At 36.8% G+C, this 12,118-nt stretch overlaps 1 protein-coding gene across 3 annotated transcripts in view; it reads left to right on the top strand.

Moving 5' to 3' along the window:
- carnmt1 (carnosine N-methyltransferase 1) overlaps positions 1–11,585 on the top strand; it is a 33,253-nt gene extending 21,668 nt beyond the window's left edge. The window contains exons 8-9 of one of the 3 annotated variants that reach the window (XR_011949103.1): positions 2,000–2,103; positions 6,208–6,227. Coding sequence is in view for 1 of the 3 variants with exons in the window: in XM_072516598.1 (XP_072372699.1) it covers positions 2,000–2,103; positions 6,208–6,348 (245 nt within the window). In the remaining 2 variants the exon portion in view is untranslated. Of the gene's footprint in view, positions 1–890; positions 1,340–1,999; positions 2,104–6,207 lie in introns of those variants that run through there. The other 2 variants (XM_072516598.1, XM_072516599.1) reach the window with 2 other exon arrangements.
- The last annotated feature ends 533 nt before the right edge of the window (positions 11,586–12,118 follow it).

The raw sequence follows: 12,118 nt of genomic DNA, 5'->3' as shown, positions 1-12,118 counted from the left end.
GCCCTAACATCTACGTTCAGGTCATTAATGAGGATAATAAACAGCAATAACCCTATCACTGATATCTGCAGGAATTTTATATTGTCATTCAATAGTGCACAGTTTAGAGTTTGAAGTCTGTATGAACAAAATATACATATCAATCAGGGGTATCAAGCATTTATAATCAAAGGATATGGAGCCAAAGGGGCCACATAAAACATTTAAATTTATTTTTCAATGTGCAGTATTTATAACAAGAGTATTTCAACAGTGAATAAACATGCTGAATACTCAAGACTTGCATTGTTCCTCAACTCTTGTAGTATCAAAAATAATCTTGGAAGGTTTTAGACTTAAGACACATTTTATATTTCAGGAATGGAACTCCAAAGACAGTATTGTATTGAAGTTCACTTACAAAATTCTTAGTGACTTGACTGGTTCAGAATTTTTGAAAGGTTTGCCTCCCATCTGTAGTCCTAAACTTAGAAAGGCTGAATGGAATTTGCAAGCTCCAAAGTTAAAGAAGACAGGTGCAGGCTTAAATCTGAGGATATTGGCACTATCTATTTGTAAGGAAAGGGCTTGTGCAATCCTGGTGTTCTTTAAATTTTACTGGAAATAAAACAGCTTAAATAGGTTGTGAGAATGGGAAACCATGATAATTTCAGTTTCCGTTGTGTTGTGGTCTAGCATACAAAAGTATGTGGATAATACTGTAATAGCATTGTTTTTCGATAAATATTGAACATAGTTTACTGTGCATCAATAGTGATAATCTTTATTGTCACAAGTAGGCTTATATTAACACTACAATGAAATTACTGTAAAAAGCCCATAGTCGACACATTCCGGTGCCTGTTCGGGTACTCAGAGGGAGAATTCAATATGTCCAAATTACCTAACAGCATGTCGTTCGGGACTTGTGGGAGGAAACCGGAGCACCCAGCGAAAACCCACGCAGACAAAGTGAGAACGTGTAGACTCTGAACAGACAGTGACCCAAGCTAGGAATCGAACCTGGAACCCTGGTGCTGTGAAGTAACAGTGCTAACCCTTGTGCTAATAGCTGTGTTAAGCAAAAATCTTAAAACACCTGAGTATTTTCATTATTGTTTAACTATTATTAAAATCATGCTGCAAAAGTTAGAATTGGTTGACTGGTCACAAGTTCTTAATCTTTTGAGATATTTTGCAAGTCTTCCCATGTCACAGATCATTCGGGTCAAAAATCTATAATTGATGCAAGTACAGATTTTCTAATGTCACCTTTGAGCACAATGCTTTCCTTTTTCTTAATTTCTCCGACAACTGACCACTGCAGCCAGGTTGCAAAAAAAAAAAAAAGCCTCAAAAATACAGTGACATCATAGGAACAAAATATCACAGCCTTATTACCATGTGTGAACCACCAATTAGTGCTATGGTCAAATTCAAAATTTCAAAGGTGTTCTAGATCTTCCTTTTAAATGTTGGTGTATTCTCTAGAGTAAACAAAATATTGCAATTCTACACTTAAAAATAGAATTCAGTGGTGAGAAAGACGAGAAGCAGCTTCAGAATAATTGGGTAAATGGCTGTGCAACAATGTTTTACATCTCATGGCCATTTAGAATGCCTCTTATACTTGAGGTTAAAACTGAATAGGTCATAATAGCAGCAGTGAGTAGGGAGGAGTGCAGTCATTTAATTTGGTGTAAATTTGGGTAATTAATTTGTGGACTAGTAGCAATTCTGCTTCAACTTTTTCAAAGAAATCAATTACAATTTATTTCCGATAATTCTCAACATACAATCAGTAAAATAATGGGACAAAACCTGATGTATTTCTTTGATCTTGATAACCGAAATAATCATTTTGAATGACTTAATGCCCAATTTAGGAAGGGGCTCCTTTTATGAGTCACGTTATGCACAAATCATTTGCATGATTGTGGCCCTCTTAGTCTTATTCAATTGTAAATTTATAAATTGAATGGATTGACAAGACCACCTAACTTAAACAAATTTCTCCTAGGTCCTTTGCTGTATCATTTTGAGAATATGGCAAATGAAAAATCAATAGAACTGAGTTATGAAGACATCAGGCATTGCATACTTCAATATGGATTCAAAATTGAGGTAAGACCCTTGACTATATAAATGTGATTAAAAATAGAAAAGATCATTACGATTGAACAAGCCCAACCCCTATTGGTGAATCCACATACTTAGCTTCTCGCTATCATTTATTCCTTTGTAATTAGGTTGCCTCAACAGCAGATAAAGGAGAAATATGACAATGCGCGCATACTTGGAAAACATGAAAACTTGTCATGAGGTGTATATTCATTGCTACACACAATGCACCACCACATTCAGTAAAACCTCAGGGCATAAGATACTTAATTTTCCCTAGCAAAAAGACTATATTCTTTGCCGTTGATGTTAGAGCAAAGCCTCTTATAGTTGTATGCTAAATTATGTAGTCACAAGCTTTCAGGTTTTTTAAATACATTTTTATAAATTAAAAGTTCCCAATTCTTTTTTTTTTCAATTAAGGGGCACCTTAGCGTGGCCGATCCACCTATCCTGCACATCTTTGGGTTGTGGGGGTAAGAGCCATGCAAACACTGAGAGAATGTGCAAACTCCGCACAGACCGTGACCTGGATCCTGGATCGAACCTGGATCGTCAGCGCCATGATGCATCCCTGCTAACTACTGCGCCACTGTGCCGTCCCCAGACTTTCACAGTCAACTTTTGTATTCTGTTTCTAGTCTAATATTTGGGACCAACTGCTTAACTTTTAAAAGAAAGTTATTAAAATAGTGCTATTATTAGAACATGCAAAGTTTTAGGCTAAGGGGTGGCAGATTTAAAACAGTCATCAAGAGGAATTGCTTCACTCAAATGGTCGTGAATCTGGAATTCTCTACGTTAAGAGTGCGGTGGACGCCAGAACACCAAACAAATTTGAGGAGGAGATGCCTGGGTTTTTAATTAGTAGCGGGATGAAGGGTTATGCGGAGCCGGCAGGAAGGTGGAAATGAGGCCGAGATGAGATCAGCCATGATCTTAAAGAATGGCAGAACAGGCTCGAGGGTCTGAATTACCTCCTCCTAGTTCTGATGTTCATAAACACTACTGATTTGTTTACATGTTCATTTAGTACTCTTCCCAGGTGATAATAGAAACAATACTTGGTAAACCATAAGTTCTACAGTTGGTCACATACAGGCAAAAATAAACATTTACAATATAAACAAAGAGCCCAGCACATAAATTTCAACACTCCGCGCAGAGAGTATATAAGACATTGCATGTGTCAAAATAAACCAAATTCCTTCACAGTTGCAACAGTAAGTCGACCTGAATTCCTGCCAATGGTTAAAAGACTGAAAATATGTAGCACATTTGTTAAAGATTTAGAACAGTATTGGTAAATGACCTTGAGAGGTTAACACTATCTTTTACCAGATTTGCAAACTATTTCCGCTCAATGTGCCTCATCCAGCAGTTGAAACAGAATGCTTAAGTGCCACCTGGACTTTATAATCATGACTATAATGTGCATTGTGACCGCAATCCCTTAGATGGTTACAGTAGACACGTACCAAAAGTGCACATCTGTTGTATGGAGCATCGCACTTTCAGGATATAGCATCCTTCATAAACTCCAACTTGTTCATAATCTTTGTTGCACTTGGCTCTGTAGAATCATAGAATGGTTAGTTACAAAAGGAGGACATTCCAGCCCATCATGCCTGTGCCAACTGTCCGAGAACAACTCGGCTAATCCTCCCCTGTGCTTTCTCCATTGCACTGCATTTTTTTTTCTTTTCAGGTGCTTATCCAAATCTCTTTTGTAACCATGATCAAATCTGCTTCCACCACACTCCCAAACAGTGCATTCCAGGTCGTAACCACTTAAATCAAAAATATTTGCCTTATGTCACTATTAGCTCTATTGTAGTTCACCTTGAATCAGGATCCTCTGGTTTTCTCACTTTCAAAATGGGGAAAATTTCTGTCGACGCCTCATGATTTTGAACACCCCAATCAAATTTCTTCTCTGCCTTCCTTTCTAAAAGGAGAACAGGCGCGGCTTCTCCAATTTATCCATCCCTGGAGCTATATTCGTAAAACTTTTCTTCATTTTCTCTAAAACCTTCATATCCTTCCTCAAGTTTGGTGCCAAGAATTGGACCCAGTACCTCCAATTGAGGCCCAACTAGTATTTTATAAAGGTTATCATTACTTCCTTTTTTAAATTCTATTTAAGAAGCCCATATGCCTTTCTGGAAGGGCAGGAACCTCATTTAAATAATTTTAAATGTAGTTAAAGGGCTTCCCCGACCATATGTACCCCTCGGGTAAGGAATTCCCATCATGTCGGTGTGGTTTGCAACAAGTATTGAAAAACTGGAAGCAGTCGAAGGAAACTTGCCAGAGGCGCAAAGGTAAGTATAACTCCTGGGGAGAGCGGGGCATACCCAGGCAATTAGTACCAACCTGTCTGGGGAGCCCCATTGGGGGAGGATTCCCCTTATGTGTGGGAAGCGTTGCCCCAATGCCTGTGGGTCAGGGAGGGGGTTGCCTCATTGCTTGCATGTCCATGAGTGGGGTAGAGTTTTGTTTTAACGCAGATCGTGGCACCTTTTAAAGATGGTGCCCGATATCTGTTGAGCCAGCATTGCCAGCTCTAACAGGCCCCATCCTGCCAGCATGATAGTAAATAAATGTCCCCAAACTTTCTGTGCCCAGATTGCCGGAGAATTTGGAGAGAAAACTCAGCAGTGCAGCTGGAATGCTATACACCGCTTTTCTCATGCCAGCCAGCAATGAGTGCAGAATTCCATTGATTGTCATCATTCGGAGCCTAGTTTTCAATTACAGATTTTTATTAATTGAATTTTAAATTCCATCAGCTGCAGTGGTGGGATTTGAACCCATGTCCCCAGAGCATTAGTGTGAGCCTCTGAATTACCAGTCCAGTGACACTACTAATAAACCATAGTCTTCCCACCAGGCATTTATTTAAATTCGAGAGCTTCTGATAACTGGTTTGAAGGTATTTGCCATTTTGACGTCTTAATATCAGTGAGTATTTGTCGATCTTTCAAGAGTGTCTGCCTGGAACTTGTGAAGATAATTCCGTACAAAATTTGCAAAAATGTATTGCATCAAGGAGCTCGGGCACAGCATTACCTGATCTTCAGTTCACCAGCATCATGCCTGGAGGTGGTGAGGATTGGCAAATGATGGCATGAGTCTCTGCTATCTCTTGCAACACTAGGGAGCCTGGAATGCATTTCATTTGGCCAAACGTCTTAATATTTCCTCCATCACCATATTTATCCCTTTGTTTAGGGGTACAAGGATGTTTTTGAAGAGCGAGACTATAGGCATTATAAGCATGCACAATTTTTTGTACTGGTCTTGATCATCCTGCTTGTGTTCTCGCCTTATTACTCAATCGCCTTTTTCTCCAGAAACAAGCTTGAACAAATTTCTACTTTTTGCTTCAATGATTATCAATTTTTTAAATGTAAAAATGAGTTAATTTTCATGAATCGCTGGCATAAATGAGTCTGACCACTTGCTGCAATGTGTCCATGTACAAAAATTAAACCATCTAATTTATTTTTCAGCATGTGTTTGGGGTATTTTCAAACTTTGGTTTAAATTATTAGTGTCTATAAATTTACTATGTTAGTACTGTAATTGTGCTCTTGAGTATAATATCAATCTTTCATTTTTGATTTTCAGATGTCACAAACTTGGGGACGGTATTATGAATGATGGGGATAACAAAGTGCTGAGAACTAGTGTTATTTTTGTAGTGGGCGATGAAAACAACCTTTACCCATACAGAATAACAAACAAGATTGGAAACAAATGTTGGGAATAATAGGAAGCTAAAATAATGAGATAGAAAAGCTATACAAAAAGATATCTGAAGAGTAAAATAGGAAATAGTCAACAAAAATGATTGGACGAGGCTAATTTGTATTAGAAAAATTAAAAGCCACAAACAGAACACATTTTATTTAAGAGAAGATGCATCGAGGGTCATATAAAAAAGACAAGCATGAGATTTTCTGCAGAAAAACAATTGTGAATTTTCAGTTTTTATTTCAAGTCTTTGATATTTTGCATTCCCATTTGAAAGGAGTAATTTTGTTGCATTAATTTCAGAGGTATTTCTGAACTGTGATAAAATTAACCTATTTTCTATTGCAGGTGGAAAAGAGTTCCGTTCCTTCAACATACACAGAAAATGACCAATCCATGTTAAAATTCCTTTACGATTGTGTCTTTTTTGTAGCCAGAAAACCTACACATTCACAATCTCTAAATGGCTTTCCACCAATAAACAGTTGAGAAAGGAAATGTTGACTTCTGTAATAACAGATTGTAGAATATAAAACTGGGAAGGAAGAGGAGTTACTCAGAAGTCTGGACAATCTGAATGACTGTGGAGACCGTCGTACTCTAATAGTGCCTTTTTCTTTTTAAATCAACTTCAGGAATTCCAAATTATTTCAGCAGGTTTTTTGGGCAACCAGAAAGGTGCAATGAAATAAAGAATTATTCATTTAAATCGACACAAGGAGCAAAGCCAGAGAAAACAGAAAATCTGATCTGTGACATTTATTTGCTGACTACTTCAATTACCATTGTGGCAGTTGTACGCCAAGTATCATTGCCTGGATTTTAGCTTCTGCTGTGTCCTCATACAGCTTCCCACTGCCTATCAAGCCAATTTGTTTTCTCCATTTCATTCCAAAACTTTCAATTATTTAATGAGGGACTGCCTGCCCTCCCCATTTCCCCCATGCTGACGCGTGCACACACACACACACACACTCCGGTGGAATGAAAATATGAAACATTGAATAGCTGTTTTGCAGAACCATCTTTTGCGTTTTGTCAGAATGTTAAACTATTAATTTTCAATGAGCATTGTGCATGTTGAATATTTTGTGTGAAATTATTTTAGCTAGATACCTTTGCAGTAACAGCTGAAGATGTTTTTCCACCTTTGTCAGTGTTATTAAGAAAGCTGGACAAGAGGAAATTGCTGCATTTTGAATTAGATGACTGGAATCCATTCATTGATGTGATTTGATTGAAACAACTTTATCACACTGTCAATGGGCAATGCTCAAAAGTATGGCAATGAATTGATGACTGACACCGCATTATCATTATTTCATGCTGCTTGACTTTGTGGTTACTGTAATTTAAATCTAGTTAGCTGCCATTATTCTTATGGGAACAATTTGTCAGTATGCATATAATTAATTTATATGTTCATTCAACCTCGTTTCCTGTATAGAATCATTTTTAAAAGTCTATTGGTGATGAAATGAATGATGTATATCAGATTTGTCTTTGTTTGGAAAAAAAAAAGACTACGGTCTGTTTTAACATCTGGCCTTGCATCATGCCAAAATGAGCATTAACTTGGCAAGCTAATAATCCATGCATACTTAGTTCCTCAAACTTTTCATCAATGACTTATGTGCAGATTAACTGTGCCTCGTTTGACAAAACATAACTTTATATCAGGCCATGCAAATCATGTAATTTGATTGCACACACCTGACATGCCCCTCTGTCCATCATGATGCTCACCTTCAGCTCAAAAAATGGCAAACAGAATGAACCCATCCCCAATCTTCATATATAGAAAAACACGGGCTGGAGGGTGTTCAAGAACATATTTTAGGATTATATTAATAGCTCAAGATTTGCACCTTTGTGCTCTTGTGAAACTCATGAGTCTATTTTCTAATCTTGAGTCTCAACTTGACATACTGATGTTAATTCAAAGTAATGTAGCAGTAAAAAGTGTCATTCGTAAAATGCTTTGTTCAAATGTTACAGTATAATTTAATGATTCCCATATTATAACAAAGGATGCTCTAAACTGCGCTGTGAACGATAAGAACACGAATCAATTCCTAATGTGTATTTTCTGATTACTCTCACTCTGGTAAGTACAGTATATTGGTGATTGGTATATGGCCCTTTAAAACAAAATCCAGCCGCTATTAAACAAAGCTGAACTTTTAAGAAAATATCAATTTTAAGGCCTTGACACCCACGAGAATTTCTATTACTTGAAATTTATTGGGCGTATGATGACAATTTATGGTAATTTAAGACAAATATCCAAAGACACACTGGGAACAAAGGTCCAAGGTTAAACAGCAAACAAATATTGGTGTAATGTAATGTCTTGGAATGTTTGCAAATCAACACCATCATAGTATACTTAGCAGTAGTTGTAACTATTTCTTTATTGTAGTTTGTTATGGCAACTGGGGTTCCTGAAAATTACAGCATTATTAGTTATATTCCTGACTTTCAAGACTGTTCAGATAAATCAACATGCCTGTTCCGAAGTATTTCTAAATATTTTTGGAGACTTGTCATTTTCCTGTGAGGAATAATCTTAAATTTTGATTAACAACTTGGCCATTACCTCTCTTCCCGCACTGGGGAAAAAAGTGTAAATCTTTTTGAAGATTTCTTTCACGATTAGTTTGCTTTCTATATAGTCAATTTGAAAGTGATTAATACTAACACAAGGTTGACTATTAGAACAATAATCTTAACCCATACAGTATCAGTGACTAACTAATGAAATACATATTCAGATTTACTTTTCTACCTCCCCTCTTGTGGAATATTTGTGCCTTGCTGTAAAGAGAGGCATATTTCTGTTCTAGTGGGAATAGGCTCCATCCAGCATTGGGCTTTTGCAAAATAGATTGTTTCCTTTGCTCTTTTGTTGCAATCAAACAACTAAACCCCAGAGTAGGTGCAGATTACAGTTGCCTCCTTTTACTTACTTTCATCCGTTTATTTTCCTCTCTCGAGTCTCTCACTCTTCCCCTCGGAAAGATGAACAGCTGGACTATGCTTCCAAGCCTCCGGCAAAACTGCTAATTCGCCAGCGATGAGAAGTTGTATTAAAATGGCACAACTTGATTGTACCTCCATATATTCTCACAGAATAATAATAAAGATGGGTAATTTAGTGTGGAAAATTGCATAGGTAAGTATCTTTTTTACCATTCATAGTTTGCAAGTGCTTCCCACACTTTCAACGCCTTAATGAGGTTTTATTTTTGCTCTGGTTACTTTTTTAAAATAAATTTAGAGTACCCAATTAATTTTTTCCAGTTAAGGGGCAACTTAGCATGGCCAATCCACCTAGCTTGCACATTTTTGGGTTGTGGGGGCGAAACCCACGCAAACACGGGGAGAATGTGCAAACTCCACACGGACAGTGACCCAGAGCCGGGATCGAACCTGGGACCTCGGCGTCATGAGGCCACAGTGCTAACCCACTGCACCACCGTGCTGCCCCCGCTTTTTGTTGTTAGCATCAGTAGAAAATAACATTAATTGTCCCATATTTTCCCCTAGCTTTGCATTTCATAAAATAGCTATTTCCATGGTGTTACCATGCAGAAGATTTAACCATCTTAGCCTGATGGGACCTCGGCATGGTATAATTATGCACCACGGATATATTGGATAGTCGTTCAGGAAAGCCAATATTTTAGATGCAAGATTGAATCTGAATGTTGCCTTTATGTAAATTGCTGAAATTTTATACTATTTATTTAAAATTCTAAATGAGTTGCAGCCATTCCATTCACAGGTTGTGAAATTACCTTTAAACAAAAGAAAAGCATTGCTGATAAAATTAGATAATTTGTCTGCAGTCTTGTATTTACAAAACTATTTTGCAAAATTCTTATGAAATTTCAAAGATCGCAATACTTTTGTTTGATGCCCAACTGTACAAAATTAGTCAAATGCTTTTCATGAAGATGCTGCCTTTCTAAATTTAAATACAGGTTTGTTCCCCCCTCTTGCAACGGCTTAGTATTAGTATAACAGAACAACTTAACAAATCTTGGAACAATTTAAAAATAAAATCGGGCTTCAAAATGAAATTAGATTATTGTTACAGCCAAATGCATTTCTTATTCAATTGCATTCTCAAAGCACGACCACAATATAAAAGTAAAATGTTACATGGAAATGGCAGAATAAACTTAGCAACTCGGTTGACCTCTATTTAAGCAAATACAATTCAAGGCATGTTCTTCGGATCAGCAATATTGCTTCTCTTGATCATTTTGAACAAAGCCCTGTGGATGGCTTCTACTTTAATTTTTACACCTGCTATCGCAATTTTATTCAGTTTTATTTCAAGAACTAATGGTTCAAAGTAAGTTAGTAAGGATGTTTAATAAGTTGGAGTAAGGATGGTTAATATTCCCACCAGTTAGAAGACCTGTGCTTTAAAAAAAAAAACCAGAGGTGTGAATAGCAATATATACACCATAAAAAAACAGAACATGCTGGAAATACTCAGATTAGGCAGCATCTGTGTCGGAAGAAACAGTTAATGTTGCAGGTTTCATTCTTTAACCATTTCAATCTTTAATTAGAATAATATGTATGTACTTTTGCACAGGTTTGTGAAAACTCCGATCATGTTTGCTAATTGAAGAACTTGTCCAGTTGTGTTATCTTTACTTAACTTGCCTGTGTTCTAATTGAGTATAGTGCACATAAATGCACAGTACTGTTTAAAGAATGCATACCATCGTGAGTTTCAACGGGTTAAAAAACATTTTTTAATTCTTAAGTCTGTTTAACTCCTTTGAGCACAGTAAGAAGTCTTACAACACCAGGTTAAAGTCCAACAAGTTTGTTTCAAATCACTATCTTTCGGAGCACTGCTCCTTCCTCAGGTGAATGTATCCTCTCATTCCTCAGATTTACCTGAGGAAGGAGCAGTGCTCCGAAAGCACATCATAATTCCTTTGCGATTTTGCAACCCAACCCAGGATTTGCAGTACCTTGTGTTCAAGGAGCAGTTACTTAAATAATTATATAGCTATTAAGTAAGTTGCCAAAACCTTGAATATAAAAAAATCAATCCTAATATATTACTTGTCAGAATATTTACTTTCACCATTTCTTACCTTTCATTCTGCTGAAATTGCAAACCTTTATGAATGCAGTAATATTTGGAATAGAAAATATGGTTTACCATTTTCTATTAGTCTGTGGTTATCCGATCTGTACAAAATAGTGTTCACACTATTTTGACATTAGGTTTGCCGCAATATGCCAGTATACATCGCAATATGCCGGTATACTATTAAGTATTAAACCTGTGAGGATCATATGACCTGTTTTATTACTGCAATAGCCATAAAACACATGAATAGACTAATAGATTATGACGATCATAACATAATTTACTTGAGTAATGTTTCCAAGGAAAGGGATGCAAATATTGTTTCATATTATCACAATATTGTTTTAAAACACTGGTACTACGACGAGTATGTTGTGACGGTTCTGTCCAGCAAAATATAGACATTGCACATGCATCTTGATGACTTATTATTTGAATATGTTTTATTTTCCCAATATAAACACTATTCAAATTACAGTATTTTGGACCAATATTTGCAAATAAACAGCACAATGCAGATGCCCATTGGAGTAACTCCATTTCTGTAAAACAGTTTTACCAAATGAATATAGTAATGAATTCCAATAAAATATTTTACTAATGCCTGCCTAAAATTGTTTTGTTTGTACCACACGCAACTGATACGCAACTGATTTAAGTATAAAATATTTCCAGAATTATAACTTTCACATTCAAGTCTTCACAATAACAATTAATGTCCTATTTCCTGTAAGGGAAACTTTCAAATGGGCTCTGCTCGTGAAAATTCAACTCCTTTAAATGCCATCGGTGCATGTCACATACGGTTCTCGCCACACTATTTTGATTAGGACATTGGCGCACATGCAGTAAGCTAATGCTCACTTAACTTTGCAAAGTTATACATGTGCTCAGTAGCAGAAGTAGTCAGGTATTTGGAGGGATCATCAACCAATTATAGGTCCATTACTGATTTTCCACAGATTCACCACCCTCTGGCTGAAGAAATTCCTCCTCCTGTTTTAAAGGTTTGTCTCTTTAGTCTGAGATTGTGTCCTCTGGATCTAGTTTTTCCTACAAGTGGAAACGTCCTATCCACATCCACTCTATCCAGTATCCTGTAAATTTGGATAAGATCCCCCCCCCCCCTCGTCC

The sequence above is a fragment of the Scyliorhinus torazame genome, chromosome 9 (assembly GCF_047496885.1).
Source record: "Scyliorhinus torazame isolate Kashiwa2021f chromosome 9, sScyTor2.1, whole genome shotgun sequence".
NCBI lineage: Eukaryota > Metazoa > Chordata > Chondrichthyes > Carcharhiniformes > Scyliorhinidae > Scyliorhinus > Scyliorhinus torazame.
This window is presented reverse-complemented; position numbering and strand designations above follow the sequence as displayed.